General features: G+C 33.6%; 1 protein-coding gene across 2 annotated transcripts; it reads left to right on the top strand.

Annotated features, from left to right (window-relative positions):
- The first annotated feature begins 4,333 nt into the window (after positions 1-4,333).
- LOC130802733 (G-type lectin S-receptor-like serine/threonine-protein kinase At1g34300) lies at positions 4,334-7,203 on the top strand. Of its 2 annotated transcripts, XM_057666779.1 has the most exons (2): positions 4,334-4,651; positions 4,762-7,203. In XM_057666779.1, the coding sequence occupies exon 2, from the start codon at positions 4,833-4,835 to the stop codon at positions 6,945-6,947; it is 2,115 nt and encodes a 704-aa protein (XP_057522762.1). In that variant the 5' UTR covers positions 4,334-4,651; positions 4,762-4,832; the 3' UTR covers positions 6,948-7,203. The 2 variants fall into 2 exon arrangements, with proteins under 2 accessions (XP_057522762.1, XP_057522761.1); XM_057666778.1 differs by having other exon boundaries at positions 4,340-7,203.
- The last annotated feature ends 15,821 nt before the right edge of the window (positions 7,204-23,024 follow it).

Genomic DNA, 23,024 nt, shown 5'->3' with positions numbered 1-23,024 from the left:
GAAACATTCCCACAATCGTTCTCCGACAAGACTGGCAACCGAGTACAACTATTGTACTTGACGTTGCTTGATGCGCCATGGGAGGTCATCTCCGGGTACAGCTGGGGTTCGGCAGCCCTAGCGTATCTGTACAGGAGACTTTGTAAAGCTTCACAGAAGAACGTGAAGGAGATCGCTGGGCCCCTGATTATTCTACAGGTAATAATAAGTTATAATGATTATTCTACAGGTAATAATATTGTTGTACCTCTTTTACTTACTTATAATGGTAATTCTTAGCTTTGGGCATGGGAGCATGTTCTCTTTGGTCAACCGATGAGGAGTGTGGGTCGTGGTGCATTTGCGCCACCACTGCTTCCTCCCCCGCATGTGCCATATGGATCGCGGTGGTCCTTTGAAAGACAAACAAGGACCCACACTGGATCGGGCGTGGGGTTCTACCGCGATCAACTCGATCTATTACGTGCTGACCAGGTAACAACTTCACCACAACTTGTTTTATAAGTATCAAATTGAGTAATTTATTAATCGAATTTTCACGTTTAGTTTCTATGGGACCCTTACCCCGCTGAGGCATACGCTGCATTGCCTCAGCACTTGGGCATATTGTCAGGGGCGTGGAGAGCATCTGTACCTCTGATCTGCTTCGACATGGTCGAAGTGCATCTCCCTGAGCGCGTACTGTGCCAATTTGGGATGGTACAGGGCATCCCGCCTCCATGTGACACAGAAGCGGAGCTCCACCACTCTCGCAAGGGTCGAGATCCCAAGAACTGGCTAGAGGTCAACTGGCGCCATGTCGCTCGTTGGGAGCACGGGCTAGATCTGCTTGCCCAAGGTGCGCCGATCGAGGCTGCGGGCGCACCTACTACGGCGGATTACATGCCGTGGTTCCTCTCCATTACTCGCCGATGGATGACACCACGAGGTATCTTGGCGGCATCCCAGTACAATCCCGCAGCACCGACGATGACACACTTTGTAAGTATTCTTCAACTTTAATTATTATCCATACAACTTACACTTTAAACATTTCATTAATAATTAAGTCTTACTGCAGGCACAGGGCATTGCATCAGTCATCGGCTCCTCCCAAGAGGAGCCCGTACGGGAGATTGACCAAGGCATACTCCTAGGCACGCAGTTTCAACACTTCATTCCGAAAGTAACTGCGCCCCACACCACTACGTACGAGTACGAGTCATCTCCTCATCACCCCGACGTTCATCTTGAGGAGGTTGACTTAACGTGCCCGGACTACGGTGTCGGGTCCTCACAGGGTGCCACATCATCACACTATCAATCCCCTCCCCTACCCGAGCGTCATGCGACTGCATCTTACTATCGTAGGAGGCGTCGTAAACCGTCACAATTACAATTAGACAGGGTACAGGAGGAGGATTAACATTACAATAGTTTTGTAATTATTGAACATTTGTACATACTCATTTGTAACTGTTGGTCTTTTGTGTGTAAATTGTAACATATATGTACATGTATATATTTTTACCGTAATATCACACGTTTATTATGAGTGAATTGATGTTAACTACTTAGACTTTTGGGCGATGAATCATTCCGCGAACAATGCAGCATAAATTTAATCAAAAACAAACATACAATCATATTCAAATAAGGATGTTGCTATTCAACATTCAACACAATTTCAAGCAAGTTCAACAAATCCAAATCCAATTACATACTTCATGCATTAAGTTAAACTAGCGTCCGTAACTAAGAAGGCTTAGTTAACTTTCTCATAATTCTCTCAGTCTCTTCTTTCCTATGTGCCATATCATCCATTTGTCTCTTTAGATTAAATACCTCATCTTTAAGCTCTTGTTTTTCCTTCTCAAGCCGTATTATTAAGTCTCTCTGCCATTTTGTACCCTTCGGAGCAATCCAGCGAAAGTATGTGTATCCTAATCCGTCAGCCAAGTAGAAAGGGCAAGCAACAAATTCACGCCCTGGATCGAAGTCACTCCAATCAGTATTAATCTCAACTTCATAACCACAATCACAAAGCTCTTCAATACAATGCTCCTTTGACATCTACATAATACATATAATATATTAACGTTAGTGAACTTTCAAAAATAATATTTACATTTACAATAATAAAACTAACAAAATACCTTATGTTAACTTTAACAATTGATGGAAAAGAAGAAGAATGATGTAGAATGGATAAAATGAAGTATGAAAAATGATGGACCTATTTATACAACAACATTACAACGGCTATTTTCACATTCTAACGACTATTTTTCTAATTAACAACGGCTAGTTTAGTTTTTAAATTTTTTTTTAAAAAAATATATAAACCTAAAAGTCGCTGTTAGTAACAGCGACTTTCAAGTTTTTATATTTTTTTTTCCCCTAATTCGCTGTTACTAACAGCGGCTTACCCGAGGCTAGACTTGGACGTACGGAAGCTTATTTTGGGACATAAGTTTTCCCGAATCTTATATTTGGAATTAAATTGTTTTTTTATCTTTTTTTTTCAATCTTTCTTTGAAAATCATGTTGGAGATTTGACTATATGTTTTTAAAAATTAGGCAAAGAACAAAAAATAAGTAGAGGAAAAAATTAGGCTTGAAATACTTGGAAAATAGTCCTCAAATACAACACATAAGTTCTTTTCGATTCATTAAACCTAACATTAATATACTATATATTAGAACTATAAAGGAAAAAAAAAAAAGTGGATTTAACTTAAAGTATTTGTGATTTTTTAAACATATACACTGAATTATAGTAATAGAAATTTAAAGTATTATTGAAAAAAATATTTTATATAGTTAAGTGGTTGATATTTAAAAACTTTTAAAAGAAACTCACTTAAGTATGGTAATATATAATTTTAAGATAATTATTATTTGTGTAATATAGTATTACTTGTATAGAATTTCGTGCAATTTACAAATTTATTGGGATTTATATATAAAAATATAGCTTTAAAGAATAATTGTAAATATATATTATCGTGATTAAATTTGTGGAATACATGACTTTATAAAAAAAATTAAATACTAAATTTTTTTAAAATTATTTACCAAATACATCACTTTTGCATTCAATTAAAATATCAAATTAAATAATGTTAGGTATATTGCTATTAAATAATATAAATAATTTACCTAATTTAGCTCATTTAAAAAAATTCAATTCTAAATTAGATAAATATTTTTATGTAATCAACTATTATTCATAAAAACAATTACATTTGTGAAGACTCTTAAAAATGATACTTTAAACATGTATTTTCTTGCCACTCTAATTTTGCCATATACTACATAATGTAAATCGAGTTTGGAGTTTTTACATGTTGTAGCAAATTTAAGAGACGGAAAAAATATATTATTGTTTTTGTCCATCACACAATATGGTATATAACCTCTTTTAGATACAACACCTGTGCTTACTTACCAAATGAACATGGTCTCACCTACATACGCCATTAAAGTATTCATTTTCTTCCTTTAAGAGTAGTAAATTTTAATTTATCTCTTTAATACTACCTCCTATTCAGCTGAATTGTCCCATTTTTTTTTGGCACTATTCATTTATCTCTTAATTTGTATTTTACTCTTAATCTATAAGTTAAAACATAGTCATATGGGATCTTGTTTGATTCGTCTCAATACAAGGATTATTAATATCAACTTTTTATAATTTTTAATTAAACATAATTTGAGATATTAAGAGTTAAAATGTTGCCTCGGCAAGTGTGAAAAAACAAATGGGACAATTGAGCTGAATAGGAGGGAGTATCTCATTATTTGCTATTAATGTCATCACGAGGAAAGGCAATATTGAAACTTTTACCATTTTCTCCACTATTTGAATTTATATGTAATTGTACTTAATGCAACTAAAAAAATAGCTTTTGAAAAATAAAAATAAACAACTGAGTATTTGTTTCACTTACTAGAAACGTCTAACGGTTCATTGAATTATGGCAGATAGTTATTCAGTTGAGAAAAAGTATGAATTGACCTTAAATATATTAAAATAATAATTGCTACTTGACTAGTTTAATAAAGTATAATCATTGAAAAGTAATTATTGTTATTATATTGGTACAAATTAAAATAATATGAATCAGGTCTATAAAAGACTTTTACTATCAATTTTTTCTAATCTCTAATATTTAATATTTCAATATAAGAATTTTTTAGGTAAAAAATGTAAATTTATGGGTAAATACATGTCTTCATCACCCCAACTATGTTACTCGAATAAAACAAACAACAATAGTATCCAACTCTCATGATGTAACACCAAATAATATATAGGCTATTGATTGACTAATTCTAACATAGTACCGCTATCAACAATTCAACGTTTTGGCCCCTTACTTATCCATAGACAACCCACCAATCACCATATCACCGTTCTCCAACATACTTTCTGAATTTTCCTTCTATTCTAAATATCAAATTCCTATGCATTGATTCAAACCAAATACTAAATGCTTTTACAAACCCAAAACAATAAACCGAACAAAATGGCACAAAATCTGACAAGATCAAATCTTTTTGTAACGTTCTTGTTCATTCTGTCAACTTTTTTCTTCAGAATTTCAACTTCTGGAACTGATATACAACTGGGTTCTTCTCTTTCTGTTTCAAATCTTAACCGAACATGGTCTTCTCCAAACAACACTTTTTCTCTTCGTTTCATCTCTCTAAATTCTTCATCTTTTTCCCTTTCCATTACTTATGATTCTGTTGCAATTTGGTCAATTTCCACTACAGTTGATGCTGGAGCTACTTTCAGTCTGTTGTCAAATGGAAATCTTCAACTACTATCTGGTGCTGGAAGTGTTATGTGGCAATCAAACACTTCAAATTCTGGAGTTTCTCATGCTACCCTTGATGATTCTGGTAATTTCTCCCTCAAAAATAGGTCAAATTTTGTTATCTGGTCAACTTTTGATCATCCAACTGATACAATTGTCCCATCACAAAATTTTACAGTTGGGATGGTTTTATCATCTGGGTCGTACTCATTTTTTCTTAATAAAACTGGCAACTTGTCTTTAAAATGGAATAATGATATTCTGTATTGGAGTTTAGGGTTGAATGATTCTGTTAGTAGTAATGTTAGTAACCCTACATTAGGACTTCAATCAATCGGTATTTTGTCACTTTATGATGATAAATTTACTAGTTCTGTGATAATGGCTTATGGAAGTGATTATGCTGAATCTGGTGATATTTTGAGGTTTTTGAGGTTGGATAATGATGGAAATTTGAGAATATATAGTTCTGCCAAAGGTAGTGGGAACGTTATTGTGCGGTGGACTGCTGTCAATGATCAATGTCAAGTTTTTGGGTATTGTGGGAACATGGGAATTTGTAGTTACAATGATTCTGGCCCTGTATGTGGATGCCCATCAGAGAATTTTGATCATGTCGATCCGAATGACAATACGAAAGGGTGTAAGTTGAAGAGGGCGGTTGCAGATTGTCCTGAGAGTGTGGCGATGTTGCAGATGGATCATACCAAGTTCTTAACATATGCTCCTGAGACGAGTAATGTTTATTATGTGGGTATTTCGGAGTGTAGAGGAAATTGTCTTTCAGGTGGTTCTTGTGTAGCTTCAACTATTTTGGCTGATGGGTCAGGGCAGTGTTATATTAAAACCTCAAATTTTGTTAGTGGCTATCAGTCAGCTGCTCTTCCTAGTACATCATATGTTAAAGTTTGTAACCCGATCATACCGAACCCTCCTCCGTCGGAGCAAGGTGGAGAAAGAAAGAAGCTACAAGGCTGGGTTGTTGCTGTGGTTGTTTTAGGGACTCTCGTAGCTTTGATAGTCTTAGAGGGAAGTGTGTGGTGGTGGTGTTGTAGAAAGAGTCCTAAATTTGGAGGTTTGTCGAATCAGTACGCCCTTCTTGAGTATGCATCCGGTGCTCCTGTGCAGTTTTCTTATAAAGAGCTGCAGGAGGCTACCAGAAATTTCAAGGAGAAGCTTGGTTCTGGAGGCTTTGGGGCTGTCTACAAGGGGATACTTGCAAATAAAACAGTTGCTGCAGTGAAGCAGCTTGAGGGTATTGAACAAGGGGAGAGACAATTTAGAATGGAGGTAGCTACCATAAGTAGCACCCATCATTTGAATTTGGTTAGGTTAATAGGGTTTTGCTCTGAAGGGAAACACAGGCTTCTGGTTTATGAGTTCATGAAAAATGGCTCACTTGATTGTTTCCTGTTTAGTACAGAGGGTGACCAATCATCGAGAGTTTTAAGTTGGAAACAACGGTTCGATATTGCCCTTGGAATTGCACGGGGAATGACTTACCTTCATGAGGAATGCCGGGATTGCATTGTACATTGTGATTTGAAGCCTGAGAACATTCTCCTAGACGACTACTACAGTGCTAAAGTTTCAGACTTCGGGCTTGCAAAGCTCATAAATCCAAAAGATCATAGGTACCGCACACTCACCAGTGTGAGAGGTACAAGGGGATACTTAGCCCCTGAATGGATTGCCAACCTTCCTATTACCTCAAAGTCTGATGTTTTCAGTTTTGGCATGGTGTTGTTGGAGATAGTAAGCGGGAGAAGGAACTTCGATGTATCTAACGAAACAAATGGAAAGAGGTTCTCAATTTGGGCGTACGAAGAGTTTGAAAAGGGGAATGCGAAAAACATAGTTGACACCAAGCTTAGGGACTGTGAAGTGGATATGGATCAAGTTATGAGAGCCATTGAAGTTAGCTTTTGGTGTATACAAAAGACAGCGACACAAAGGCCTATGATGGGAAAAGTAGTGCAGATGCTTGAAGGAATAGTGGAGATTGAAAAGCCCACCATACCAAACGTTGCCTCTGAGGGTTCAATGAGCGGCAGTGTTAGTGCTTTTTCCACTTTGGCGACTTCTGCCCCAAATCCGTCATCATCTTCTTCATTCCAAACTACTCCACTAACTCAACCTTGAGCCGCCTACTTCATCTCTTTCAAAGTGAGATCAACTAAGATCCATATCCATATAATTAAAACATTAGCATTATCTCTTCTTATAGTAGCCTAAGTCTCATGATTATAGCCTAAATCCAATCCTTCATTTTTCCAAGCTTTCTTTCCTTGTTGCTTTTCTTTCTTTATGTTGCTGAGCCAAGAGAATTTAGGCCCGATTTTGTCTATGCTATGGACCCAATTATTTGACTAAAAATCCTATTAATATTAAATGATGAGCGAATTGATCTTGTACACAATGTAAAGATGGCAAGTAAACAATTTCTTTTCCTTAAACTTTGAAGCAGTCAGAGGTTCAGAACATCAGATTTTAGTGGTTATTACGGCCTTTCAAATGCGAATGTAAGCCTCATGACCAGTCCTTGGAACCTACCCCTTCTTCAACGTGAATACAGATTGAAAGTGTATGGTTGACTTCATTACCCATCTAGTAGGTTGGAAATTTTTTATGTGTACTACTTGTTAGTTTAATCTTTCAACCTTGACTGAAATAGTCCGGTCAAAATAATTTTAAGGGAAACTCCACATGGTAGCATATAGTTTTCATGAAACGTCAGTGGTAGTATTTTTATAAGATTTTTCCACATGGTAGCATCCAGTTTATGCACTATCTAATTGTCGTAGCATTTTTCGTTAAATTCTTGTTAATTTCTGTTTAATTCATTGTTTTGTACGATTTTTTTCCATAGTAGTATCCAATTTTTGCTCTCAAATGTTTAATTCACCACTTTAACGTTTAATTCACCGATTAATTTATCGACGCCCTTTATTGTTGTAACAATTTTATTTTCATTCCAATTATTGGCATTATAAAGTTCAAAAGGTGCATTACACACATTAATAAATAATTCAAAAGACTCATTTTATAAGCTCAAAAGGTGTACTCTAAACACTAATACATATCTACTTAATCGTTACAATATTTAAGAGCGTTGATAAATTAATCGATGAATTGAACGTTAAAATGGTGAATTAAATATTTGAGAGCAAAAACTGCATGCTATCATGTGGAAAAATCTTACAAAATGATGAATTAAATGGAAATTAACAAGAATTTAATGGAAAATGCTACGGCAGTTAGATAGTGCATAAACTGGATACTACGATGTGGAAAAATCTTACAAAAGTGCTATCACTGGCGTTTCATGAAAACTGAATGCTACCATGTGGAATTTCCCTAATTTTAATTCAATCAATAAAAGGTACTATGTCTCATGTTGTACCAATTGCAATATGAATGAAATTTAGTGAAATGAGAATTGAGTTAGAGAATAAGACAAAACAATAAGTATGGATAGAAATGAGTGGTTAAGACGGAGGAAGAGTATAGGTTTGTGGATGAGATTAAAAGGAGAAGAGTGAGACCATTGCCACAAAACAAAACGAGTGTAAAATTAGTAAAACAGATAAAATGAAAAACTGTGCAAAATGAGGGGGACTAAGAGAGAAATAATCAAAAACAAATTAGGGCCGTGTAAACACAATATCGATTCCCCTTTGATCATGCAAAGTAAATTTCAACTCTTCTGTAAGTGTTTGTCCCTCATTATCGATCATAAAGGAGTAGGATGAACCGTGACTATATGCTCAGCATAATCAAGTCACGTTCCAACGATCAAGAATTAAACTTTACTTTCTGGGAGAGTGTCCCTTTGTGTAGACATTCATTGAGACAAATTTATTAATTTATGTAGTCTATTTTAATTTTTAAAATTTTATTGGCTACTATATGTGAGTGAAGGTAATTAACAACAAATAATTAAATAAAAAAGAAAATATTATCTGCTAAAAATATACATTTGGTAACAACTAACAACCAATAACTCATTCAGATTAGTATGTCATGGTAGAAGAATAAAATCTTTCTTTATCTATGTCAACATTCCTAGGAGGAAATTCAGTTCATAAAAATATGTAAGGAGAAACATATTTACATTACATGCCCAATGAGAGCCAAATAAAAACTTAGAAAGATCACTCATTAAAGTCTTAGGAAACTAAGGTTAGGAATGGCAATACCAGGTTGTTAGCTACTGGCCTCAGCTATAACTTACGTTTTTATTGATTTATGATATAAGAACTTGTAGTCATGCCATTAATTTTCATACATTCTTTTTTTAAATAAAATACTTAGCATTAGGTATGAGGGAGATTATAAAACATTTTATATTCTTCTAATTGATGGACTATCGTATAAAAAGTACGTACATACACTACAAAAAAAAATTTATTTGTAACGTCATATATTTTACACTTCATCAAAATATCACCATTCTTATAGTAATAAGTAACAATCATAAATGTTACAATTAATTGACGACACTCATTAATGTGATATCATTAATGGTGACACAATCACAATTACATTTAAAAAATAACATTTTCATAAAAATTATTATACTTTTATATTATATATATATATATATATATATATATATATATATATATATATATATATATATATATTAATTTTGTATTACTAAAATATGTATACATATTTTCTTAATATTTTAATTTTAATTTTATTTTTATAATATAACCGAAACAATCAAGAAATTAATCTCATATTCATCACAAATTTGACGTTTAAAATTTTTTTTAATTAGTAATTGTAATAATTTGAAAATTTTCTTCGATAATTAGAAATTTGTTAATTCATAACTTAGTTATGAATCTATAACATATAACGTAAAAATTTGAGAGATAAAACTTAAAAGGATCTAGGGTTCAAACTCTCTGGGAACACCAACATATGGATGAAAGTTTGCAAAAATTTCGATAAAGTTTTATTTATAAAACGAACAACCAAATATTATTCATTCCTCCAAATATCAAACGTTTTGCAAAAAAAAAAAAAGCAATATTCTCCTCTTTTATCTTTATTATTTTGAATTCTAGCAAATATCAAAACACATAACATATTCAGTCATGTTCATAGACTCATTACCAATTTACAATAACATATAACATCGTAACATATAAACATTCAAAATCGCAAAAATTTAATGCTATTATATAAATATATTTATATTAAGTAAAAACATATTAAATAATTGAAGAAATTAACTTGAAATTAGAAATTTAAAAAAAAACCCTGATTTTTGGAAATTGGGGATTTAAAAATTCAAATACATGAAACAAATTGAAGGTGGTTGGCATGGTGGTGTTCAACAATAGGTCAGTGGTCGTTGTCTTCATGGTAGTCGGCTGCCAGTAGCAAATGGCAAAATCCTTCCCTTCTCCTTATGCGAACAGCGAACAGAAAATGAGGCAGGAGCAGTGGCTAGCTGGAAACTATGGAGGGGTGGGTGATGTGGGTCGTCTGGTCGGCAGTCGTGGGTTGTGTATCTCCGACCTCCTATCTGGTATTTTAGTCGTTTAGGGATTGTCGTGGGTGGCTTGGTGCGGATTAGGGTTAAAGAAAGCGCATTTGCTTTATGAGTGGAAGAAATGCGCGATTTTCTTTCTTTTTTCATTTTCTTAAGTCTTTAGGGACTCGTGCCCCTATGTTGCCCCACCACACAGCTGAGCAACTATCTACAATATTTCGGAATAATTATAATACTTACCTAAAAATTTATTTACCCATGTTGGTTAAAGATTAAATATTTGTATACATATATAAAAATGATTTTTAAATATAAAGTACAATTTATATAATTTGTTATATGTATAACAATTTTTACACAAACTTAAACTATCTTAGATATTTTTACACCATAATGAACCAAATAAAGGACAAAAACCACCTCCAAAACAACCCATACAGTAGCCCCATAGCTGCATCCCTACCTCTCTATTTAGCCTTGGTACACTTACATACTCAAGCAAATTGAACTACAAAAACCTCTTTTGTTAAATCCAAGCTTATGCATTCATTACAAAACTAGTCTTTTGAGAGACCGTCTTTTTGAGATACGACCCTCAAGCCCAGCCCATGTATACTGCTAACCTAATTAAAAAATAGAAAAAAAATCCCAACAACAATAACAGTTTGTGAGTTTCAAAAAAAATCTTTCATATTCAGATGAACATCATTAACCACTCTTCTTGGAAACTACCTAGGTAATTATTATACACTAAGCTTAAAAAAAACTTCCATATTATCAATGAAAACTAAGTATTCATATTCAAATATAATTTCACTTTGAATTCACCCTCAATCACATCCATAAAAAAAAACCTCTTTATAACTATTTGATAACCAATTTTTAATGTCAACTGACATTATTTTTAATACTAATTTATGCTATATATGATCCCAACTTGCATCATGTTAAATGCCAATTTATATAATATATGGACTTTTTAAAGGCTTCTTTATGAATATTTACTAACACTTTAAATTTATTAATTAATACCAACTTAAAGCATAATTAACCTCAATTTTTTATATTTTTATTAGTGCAAACTTAAGTTAATCTTAATGCCAAAACTCATCAGAGTTAATTTTTACTTATATCAGACTTCATACTAACTATAGCTAACTGAAGGCCAAATTAGATCAGACTTAAAGGCAACTTACGTCAGACTTAATACCAACTCAAACATTCTTTGCCAATTAAAAATACATCATTCTTTGTCAACCTAATTTACATCAGACTCTTTGCCAACCTAAGTTATATCATTCTTAATCCTAACTTTTATCATTCTTAATGTCAACTTACATAGTATATTATTCATATCGACTATTTAAAGGCTTCTTTATGACTATATGATAATACATTAGATTTAATGATTAATACCAACTTATAACATAATTAATCTCAATTTATATTATGTTTGATGCCAAATTAAGTTAGACTTAATTATATAAGACCTATTTTCTTCTTACATCAGACATCAAATCCCAACTTACATCATTCTTAATCCCAACTTACATCGTACTTAATCCTAACTTACATCATTCTTAATCCAAATTTAAGTTAAACTTAATGCCAACTTAAGTTAGACTTATACCATATTTAAATAAAATTTAACGTCAACTTATTTTATACTTAATGTCATATATAATATTCAATGCTAACTTATATAATATTCAATGCCAACTAATATCATATTTCAAGCAAACTTATATAAGTCTTAATTTAATGAACTAATTTCACAATTGATTGAATTTGATTCCATACAAACATCCCCATTGTCTAAATTAAATGATGAAAGCTACATAATACATCGTGAAAAAATTCACAACTGCTAAAATCAAATATTTTAATCCACTATTTAAATCATTTTTAAAAGACTACTTTCTCCATGCACTTTTTGGCCCTGCTTTTCTTGGCTTGTTCTATTTGTTCCTTTTTTGCAACTTTGCTTGTTCCATTTTTACTCCTGTTCAAATCACACTAAATATTAGCTTACATAATACAAATGCCAACTTATAAGTTATATAATGAAAACTTAAAACAAAAAACATCCCAATTTAGATCAGATTATGCCAACTTTCAATGCATTTAAAGCCAATTTACACTAGATCTAATGTCAATTTATATCCGACGCAGTTCCAATTTATATTAGCTTAAATTTCACTTATATTAGACTTAATACCCACTTATATTATACTTAAAATGTCAACTTACAATTAGAGATGTGCAATGGGTCGGAGCTCCATCGAAGCCCCAGGTCCAACCCGTAATTTAAAGGGTTTAAAATGGGGCGGGTAGTATTGGGGAGAGCTACAAACGGGCCTTATTTAATACACAAGGGGCAGGCTGGATGACGGTTAATATGAGAATTTTAATGTTTGTCGGCATTATTTTTGTTTGCTTTTGTTGTGATGTTATTAGAGGTGTTCGTTCGGGAGATCGGGTCGGTTTTGAACGGTTGTCTTTCGGTTCGGTTGTATTTCGGATGCGTGTTACGGTGGGTCACACTCGGGTCGGGTTGGGTCGGTTATTCACGATTCGATTGAAGATCGGTTATTCGAGCTATCAGGTTAGCATCAGTTCGGTATCGATTGAAGTTCGTGTCGAGTTTCAATCGGTCTCAGGTTGTCATCGGTTAATAATCAGTTTGGTTTTACTGGGTACAGATCGGGTTCTGGTATTTTTCAAGTAGAATTCGTCTACGAATTAAGAATTACTAATTACTATCGATCAAGTCAGTATCAGATTAACTTGTTAGTCATTTTTAATTGATGATAAGGTTCCCTTTACTTAAAGCAAAATAGTGAAAATGCAAATCAATTAGTGATCATTACTACATTGTTACTTTTACTTGTTTGACCGGAAATTAAAATTATAAAGTTCTATCAATTTTCATCTAATTCGATTAAAAGTAGTTAAATAAACATGACCATTGATTATAAACTTTCTCCTAAAATAGATCAAGGAAAATTGACAATTTCAAAACCTTATCATAAGAAAACAATAGACATAAGACTCGATTTTCAAACCTCTTAATTATATTGTTTGTGTTTGACAAAAGTTTATTTTTACCATTCTAGCTCCTAAAATAGATCAAGGAAAATTGACAATTTCAAAACCTTATCATAAGAAAACAATAGACATAAGACTCGATTTTCAAACCTCTTAATTATATTGTTTGTGTTTGACAAAAGTTTATTTTTACCATTCTAGCTCCTAAAATAGATCAAGGAAAATTGACAATTTCAAAACCTTATCATAAGAAAACAATAGACATAAGACTCGATTTTCAAACCTCTTAATTATATTGTTTGTGTTTGACAAAAGTTTATTTTTACCATTCTAGCTCCTAAAATAGATCAAGGAAAATTGACAATTTCAAAACCTTATCATAAGAAAACAATAGACATAAGACTCGATTCTCAAACCTCTTAATTATATTGTTTGTGTTTGACAAAAGTTTATTTTTACCATTTTAGTCTTATGTCTATTGTTTTCTTATGATAAGGTTTTGAAATAATGAAAACGGGTTGGGCGATCAGATTGGAATTATTGAGCACGACCCGTTTAAGCCCACATTCTGTTTTTTCAAGGACCGGCCGAACCCGGCCCCTTTTAATTGAAATTCAGCCCGAGCCTTATCTGCCCCTTTGCACAGACCTACTTACAATAAACATAATCCCACCTTAGAAGAGATTAAATGTCAACTTACACTAGATCTAATGCCTATTTATATCAACATAAAGCCAACTACAAGATAATGAGTGCCAATTTATATTAAGCTTAAATTTCACTAATATTAGACTAAATATCCACTTATATCACACTTAAAATCAACTTGCATCATATGAATGTCAACTTATAATTTATATAATATCAACATACAATAAACATGATTCCAACTTAGAACAGATTAAATGTCAACTCACAACAAACATAATCCCACTTAACTCAGATTAAATATCAATTTAATTTTATTTAAAGCCAATTTACATTAAGCATAATGCAAGATTAAAACAACAAAAATCCCATTTGTGTTAGATATCATGTCAAATAACAATAAACATAATCCTAATTTATATAATAATAAGTGCCAATTTATATCAGACCTAATGCAAACTTATAATAGACTTAATATCGATTTAAAAACAAAACATAATCCGAACTTATATAATAATAAATGCCAATTTACAATAGACCTAACGCCAATTTACATGAAAACAAAAACACTAGAACGAAATTATAAGTATTATGAACATCTAATTTACTTATGATCCTTCTGTTTCCATCTTCACATAGCATAATTTTGTTATCTTGCGTTTAGGGTTAAGGCTAGAATCATCATCCTTAACACTCCTTTCCTGATTTGAGATGAGATTTTTCAATTTTTTTCAAAGCAAAGGCTAATGTTTGTTCATCCATGATTGGAATCGAAAAAAGATTACAAATTAAATGCAATAAAAGAACATCAAATTTCATTTACAATAAAAAAACAAATTGAAAATTTATATCAAAATATGAAAAAATAACCAAAATGCGAATAAATAACCTAGAAACTTAAATTTGCTTGATAATTCTAAATACCTGAGTTGAATGACGAAACAGAGCAAGGTTTTTGATGAAAGATAGGAACTCAACAATGGCGGAAATGAAGCAAGAATGACGAAAATGGCAGAAACTGAGAAGAGGAAAATAAGATGAAAAGGGTCTTTGTCTCAAGAGAAAGAAAAATCAGTGAATTTCAATAGTTTTTTTGGTTTAATAATGTGTAGTAATTATCACATTAATTGGCGCGGGTAACAATGAGACTATTTAATCAATGAGTACAGTTTCCCATTTAATTAAATGCATTTATTTAGTTAAACAAAATCAAAAAATTATATTTTTGATTTAATTTTTTTCTAGGCTGGCCCATTTGAAGACAGTCTCTCTGTATAAGATTTTGTCTTCATTACAAGCATGCAAGAGGCAAATATTAGAAGCAAAAACACTCTATTTTCTGACACATTGCTCCCAAATTAATCACAGACCCATCTCTGACATTTTAGAGGCCATAGGCCAAATAAGAAAATAGGCCCCTAAAAAATTTATACAAAATATAAAAAATCATATAAAAAGTTTCTTATTATAAAATTTGAACCATGTATGGTCCCAAAAATGAGGCCAAACTTGTTTGTTTGCTGATTTAAGATTGGACCCTTCAAACCAATGAAAACTGAACAAGATATGATTAAAAAATGTTAATCTTGGACAGGACACACTTGGCTTCACTCACCAAAACGCCCTCGTTCTCCAACTTCACCAATGCTTCAATCACATAAGCTAGATGGAAATGTTATGGCTTCTCTCTTTTACTTCACTCACAAAGGGGAGAATCATAGGTTAGGAAAAGCAACCTGCAATTCCCATTGAGAGAGAACATCCCTTTCTAGAATTCTAATTCCTTAGAATGTTTTTATTAGAATTTTTTTATTAACCATCAAAATCTGAATTCTACAATGTGTGTGTGGTCCTTATATAGGCAAGCATCAAAGACTAAGCACATGTACATCACATGGCTTTTAAAATACAAAAAAGACATGTGACTAATTAAAACTCACATGCTTCTAATTCCTAACAATCCTAGACTTATTTAACAAAATAAAAGAACAATTTATACATTTATTTTCCTAACATTAAACTTTTCTGAATCTAAATGAACATTTGACACTAATCCTGATATGATGTTCTTGCTGCTGACATTGATCTATACAAGCGTACCACCTAAACTGAATTCTTGTCCAACCTTTGTATTGCATTTAGACCTGATCCAAGCATACTTGAATTAAAATTTCATGGAAATTCCAAAATAATTATTTTGTTTGTAATTGTATATCACTAAAATATTCAATATGGTAACAGTCTAACAGAGATATAAACACATGATAATTTTTATTAGGAAAATTTGATTTTAAAGGTACGAACTTTATCACATTTGCTCTTAAACGTTTGAGCTTTCGTTTATTTTTTAAAGGCTTGATTTTGGGGTGCCTCCACTTTTAAAGGTTTCTCATGTTTTGATAACCTGGAATAACAGGTTACGTTCTTCCCTTTGTTTTCTTCATCTGATTTTTCTACTCATCCAAGTTTTCTTCATTGTCTTCTCCGCAATTTTTTCCTTTGTTCCAGATTGCCATCAACAGGTAAGCACCGAAGAATTGAATTTTGCTTGTTTTTTTTTTTCTGTGTTCTCTCACATTCTCATCAAAGAACAATTTGTTTTAGGTATTTCTCGATTTCTCTATTTACCAATCAGTGTGTGATATGCTTGCTTTTTACTGGTTTTATTTCAAATTTAGTTGAAATTAATTTCAATTGGTTTATCTTACTTGTTGTAATTTATTTGATTGCAAAATTCAGAGAAAGTTAGGGTTTAGGTATAATTTAAGACAAATTTTCAGATTTTTTCTAGTATAATTTCAAAACTAGTTTTATCAATTTGTGTTACTATGTTTATCTTTATTTTTCCTTTTTTCGTTTCTTAGTAAATTTGGGTGTTGAACTGATTTTTGTTTTTGTTTTACATTATGTGTGTCCCCATTTAGTAGTAAGGTCTTTTATAAATTTTACTTTTCTGCTTTCAAAATCATAATTTTGGAATTGCAAATTGTATCAAACACCATATTATAATTTAGTCGGATTTAGTTTATAGTTTAGACTAACCTTTGTGCTTTGAATATTGAGTTACTTATATGGCTTGATATAAGCTCAAATAAAAAAGTAAGAGTTTAGATAAGTGTGATTATTCCTTAATTCAAAATGAGTTGGTTTATTGGGTGAATAGTGAGTAATTTGGATACTTTATTTTTCGGTGTTTGATTTAAAAGATCTAATTTACATATCATAAACATTGTAACGATACTGCCACGTTAAATGATTTTCATAAATTTTTGCATGAAATATCATCTCGATTACTTGAATTGTTAATTAAAAATGAATTATCTTATTTAAATTTAAATTTTTAATTAGATATTAATTAGTCAAACTGATTATTTGAATTGTTAATCATTCGATGTCCAACATGAATGTATATCAAATTGTTGCAAGTTGTTTTAAAGAGTCTCGCTTCAAAAGATGACTACATTTGATGTTCAAAGGTATAATTTAAACTTTTCTTATTGAACAAGCAACTGATTTACAATTAAAGCATTGACCTTTACATATGAATTGGATGGTTTCATGAACTAAATAGCTAAGCTTTATGGCTTAACATATCAAGTTAACAATATGTTTTCATGTCTTGCTTTGATGTTGCTGCTTACTACTATCTACCTTCACACAATTGCAACATGTTGACATTATAATAATTTCACTCGAATAATTGTTAATAGAATTATAGAAGTATATAAATAGCATTTTTAAATTCGAAAGTGTAACTTTTGGAACTGCGTGAGTATTCATTTTTGCAAAATGAACAGCGAAAACACTGTTGAATGTATTTTGCCATCTTCTTGCTACTCTTTCCCATTTTCCTCATTGCTGCTCTTTCTTCGCCTCTCAAGTTTTGGGTTCATCTTCAGCCCCTTTTTGTACCGTTTTCTTCATGATTGTTCGTTTTCAATTCATCTCTCAGCTTATTTGTACCGTCACTCCCAATCCCTTCTCTTCCCTCTCCTCTTCTCTCAATCCCCTCTCCTTCACGGCTCACAGAACAACCAGCTGCCGCCTCCTACGTGACCACCAGCACCTACAGCAGACCACGTCTCCTTTCCCCACCAGCAAACAGCCGCCAACAGCCTTCCTCGCAACCAGCCAGCAACAGCCGATTTCCTCCCTCCTAGCAGCAGCCACGCCTGCCTTTTTGTCCCCCAACAGCAGCAGGCTACTGTAACGCCACATATAGCACCACCACGCAGCTTTCCTCCACCATTTTGTGCTCCACACCACCACGACAACCACCTAGTCTTCATTCCTTTTCTAATTGCCCCATTTTAAGCTTTTCAAGTTTACTCTAAGTAATCTTCCTAGTATTAAATTAGAATTTTACTAAGTTTATGAGTTTGGTGTTAATTTTATGATTGTCATTGAATCTTGTTATGGGTAAGAATTTGATTGATGATTTGAATGTACTTATAAATTGGGTTTTTTAAATATGAATGAAAAGTGTTGAGCTTTGTATTATTTTCATTGAATCTTTTTGTGGGTAAGAGTGTATTTGATGAATTTAACATATTTATGACTTAGTGTTTAAAGTATGAATGAAAATAATGGTTGTGTGCTATTTTGATGGTGTCGTAATATATGAGTAACTTTATTTGTGTTGAGTGTGGGAGTTTTGTTAGGCATGGTAATCTTAATTGGACTTGTTGAAGTAAAAGAAATTATTAAAGTTACTTGTTATGATGTCTTGATTTTAGTTCTTTCTTACCTTGGAGAATATAATAAATGATATTGCAATGTAAGAACCTTAAGATTCGTCCTTTTCGTCATATTAGCACTACATTAACATTGTAAGATTTAAGTGTTAATTGCTATGTTATCTTGAAGTAACTTGGATCGATATAACTCAAATTTGGTTGATGTAAAGGAACGATTCACACGATCCTCTTTCTCTTACATTGATGGAAAGACTTATGTTATTGTTGAGCTAGTGATTGTGACTTGTAGTGAATAAGATGTGTGTATGCTAAAGTAATTTGAAACTTATCTTATATGGATGATAGTGATTATTTGACATTTAGTTGATATGACAAAGTAGATAAGTGGACTTATTAGTTCTACTCATAACTTATATAGGTGCCCACTTCATAAGAGGAAAGTAGAACCTTAGTTGGGTCATTTTTGTAACTTTTGGTCATGTAGTGACGCTTGCAGGTACGTACACGCAGTAATTAATCATCGTATTCATCGTTTCAAAGTATTATCAATATTTCATGATTATATGCATCGTATTAAAATTATAGAGCGCCAGAAAGTAAACTGTGCTAGCATATAGTCATAATAGGGATATAGGCAAGTAGAATGAAAGTATTAGGAGACTATGAGAACAGATTTCTATATAGTAGAGAATTCACCATGGTTGTGTGTCATATTGAAATGATTTCCTACTTATTGAGCCTTGATTATGATTAGTTGGTGTGACTCAACTGCATTATGTCTGGTTGATTTAGTAGTCCCCTAGGTGAGATTCGACGCGATTATCGTAAGGGGGGTATGAGCATACTTTTGTCATTGGGCTGATCGATACCGTCCCTTGATTGAGGTGTTACCATGTGGGCCTTGCAAACCTCAATATGGTGGCTTCTTCATTGGTTTAGTACCCCAATGTGTTAGTTTTTCCCGAAGGTAGGACCCCATAGGGTCAACTGGAGGGGGTATGAGATCATAGTTTTCCATGGGCACCGGATGGCGGATAGCGCCCTTGGCCATGTCACTATGCCATGAATAAAGAAAAGATCCACTACCTTTGAATATACTTCGAGGGATTAGTAGTTTGAAAGAGAAATTATGAGTAAATAGAGTTGTTTAGACAGATAAGTAGACTCGTTATTGCCATGCTATATCGCTGTCTATAGTTTTTTCAATGACTCTAATTGTTATAAGTTCATCGATTACTGACGTGTATGTGTTTGTTGTTGTTTGTTCAGGACTTTCTATGATGTTCCTGCTATGATACATTTGACTATGGTCATTATGTTGAGCATCAGGAGGATCATAGCTTGACATGACAAGTATAGGAGCTTCTTTTGCTTTGCATTAGGGGAAAGAGTGGAGTACGATTGTAGCAATCATGTACAAGTTGCCTATTGCCTGTAGCTTTTACATTACCTGTAAAGTTTTCTTTTTGGGATTGTATAATTCTTTCGTATAGAGCCATGTGACTCATTGTATGATCCATAGTTCCGTTGCGTAGTTTTTGGATGTATAGTAGTGAGATTACTCTTTTAGTATCCGTCAAACCGATGCGTTAACACTGGAACCACAATCCTCGTTGGATCTAATGATTTGAGTAACCGACAATGATTCATTCCGTCGTGATATATTTTTGAAAGGCATTATAGGCCTCGGATTAGTTTAGTTATGTTATTATTTTATATATCTTTGTCACATCTTTAGTTTTTAATCGAGATGCTGCCGAAATTTCCACTCACTCACCTTTTTAATTAATCTTTAGCGTTATTTAAATTCTTTTCCATTTTTCTTTTAATGTAACACCCGAATTTCCTCCCGTCCTTCACGATTTTTGATTTCGTTTAAGGGGTTTGGAAATTCAGGGGTGTTACAGGTGGTGTCAGAGCCAGTGGTCCCTACTTTAATGCTCGTATTCTAAAGTCTTTAAGAAATTGTTTAAAGTTAACGTTACGCGTGAGAGCTGGGGTAAGATTTGGGATAGATATACGACTTGTTTTGCGTTGTGGTGATTATTGCATGTGCATAAGTAGAATAAGTTAAGTAATTTGATATTAGATTCATAAGTGTAAGTTGCTCATACTTATGACTTCCTTATGAACATTGGTTTGTTTAATAGATGCTAGTTACAATCTTTGCAATATTGAGTATTATTTAGTGTTAATGAAGCTTTTGGTACAACCTACTAAATTTGTATAATAATGCTTAAATGTGATGTTAATTTGATCCTTATTGGTATGAGAATGTTAAAGCATTACGTGATTGGGTGCTTGAGAATCTATATCTGACAATATTCATTTTCTATATGTGAATTCCGTCTTTCAACTGTTCATTTACGAAAATTTTTGAGCCAAGCTTATATATTATGTGTTTGCAATTGAAAAAGAAGATAAGCTTAGTACTGTATAAGGTTGATTATCATGGACGTAGGAGTACACATGTAAATAAGTCAGATCGTGAGTTAAACCTTCGACACCACACTTTCTCGTCTTTTTGGCATAGATGGAGAAATAAACTTATTTTCGTGCTGGATATGATGCTAACAAAAAATGCCTCCTTTATCTAGCAAACGTTTGAGACAACGTTCTTCTAACAAGGCACTATGTGAGCTGGTTATGGAACTGGCTGAGGAATGGAGGTTAAAGTCCAAGCTGACCGCAGAGACAGATTCCTCTATGAGCAAGAGAATCTCTCAGAATAAACCTTCTACGTGCTCAGGGACTGGGGAACCTGCAGCTTTGGAAAGTTGGTTACGAGAAATTGACAAACTGTTCAACGTGGTGCAATGCCCTGAGAACTTGAGGGTAGACTAGGCTGCATTCTACCTTCAAGAAGAGGCAGAGTATTGGTGTTAAAACGCAAGAGATAGTGTGATGAGTGATCTCGATTATCCGCTGAGTTGGAAAGATTTCAAGACGATGATTCGAGAAAAGTTTTACCCACCGCATATTAAGAAGCAGAAGTCTAATGATTTGCCCGGCTTGAGATGGGAGAGATGTTCGTGGATGAATACTATAAGAAATTCATGGAATATGTCAAATACTGCCCTGATGACGTCCCCATTGAAGAAAAGAAGATGCAATGATTGGAATTGAGATTAGTGAATAAGGTGCAAGTTCACATCGATAGTGATAGATACACCACTTTGGATGCGATGTATCAGAGAGCTGCCCAAGTTGGAAGCTTGATTAAGATGGACAAAGGGAAAAAGGCCCGAGACTAGTAGTGGGGTAGCCCCTAGTGGGGAAAAGAGGAAGGAGAATTTTATTTAACAAAATAGTTTTCACCACAACAAGAGGCACAGAAACTTTTCAATGACCCACACAATGTAAATGAGGGAAATGGCAAGCCTCAGCTAGGAGGTGCCAATGATTGGAAGGTGATCAGGGATCGTCATGGCAAGGAGAGAGTCTTCTTTTGCGCCAAGTGTCCCAACAATCACCTGGGGAAAGGCTGCAGTGGAAATTTGGTGGAGTGCAAATAATGTGGCAAGCTGGGACACCGAGAGTATGAGTGCTTTGCAAAGTATGGACATCCAGCTCAACAACATAATGTCCAACAAAGCTCCAGACCGGAAAATTTCAGAAATAATAAGGATGGGAACGACCATAGTGGTAGGAAGCTGAACCACTAGAGGGATTGGAATGGAAACCATACACCCCAAAGTAGCTTCAAGTTTGGAGGATTTAATGGGAACAGCACCCGGAATGGCAATGTAGGAGCTAGTACGGCTGTAGCTCATCCAACTACTGGAAGGTTGACCGCTATTAATAGAAAGGAAGCAGAGTCGGCAAGGGATGTGATGACAGGTACGTTCCATGTGAATTCTGTACCTGTTAAAGTATTGTTTGAGACTAGAGCATCTGATTCTTTTGTATGCACATCAAAGATCAAGAAGTTATGATTAAAGAACCCTGAATCCACCTCTAATGTTGTAGCGATTCCATTGGGAGAGTTGTTCCAGTGTACTAAGCTATATAGAGGAGTTCCTTTGACCATAGGGGATGTCGTCTTTCCCAGTGACTTGTATGAGCTCGATATGGATGACTTAGACATTATTTTGGGATGGATTGGTTAGGTCATTTCAACGCAGAGATTGAGTGCGACAAACAAGAAGTGAGGGTTGTGGGACCTAAGGGAAAATGGGTAAAGTATAATAAGGGTACTTCGGGGTTACAGGCTAGAATAGTATCTTCCTTGAGAATGAAGGGATTGCTGAGGCAGTGATTACCTTGTTACTTGTCTCATGTTCGAAGGATAGAGGATAAGGTTGTGACTCTTGAGAC

Source organism: Amaranthus tricolor, chromosome 16, assembly GCF_026212465.1.
Source record: "Amaranthus tricolor cultivar Red isolate AtriRed21 chromosome 16, ASM2621246v1, whole genome shotgun sequence".
NCBI lineage: Eukaryota > Viridiplantae > Streptophyta > Magnoliopsida > Caryophyllales > Amaranthaceae > Amaranthus > Amaranthus tricolor.
The sequence above is the reverse complement of the archived record's forward strand: the minus strand, read 5'-3'. Positions and strand labels throughout refer to the sequence as shown.

Excerpts from the sequence above, each read along its gene's own strand:
- LOC130802733 (XM_057666778.1), top strand. The coding sequence starts at position 4,476 with ATGCTTTTACAAACCCAAAACAATAAACCGAACAAAATGGCACAAAAT.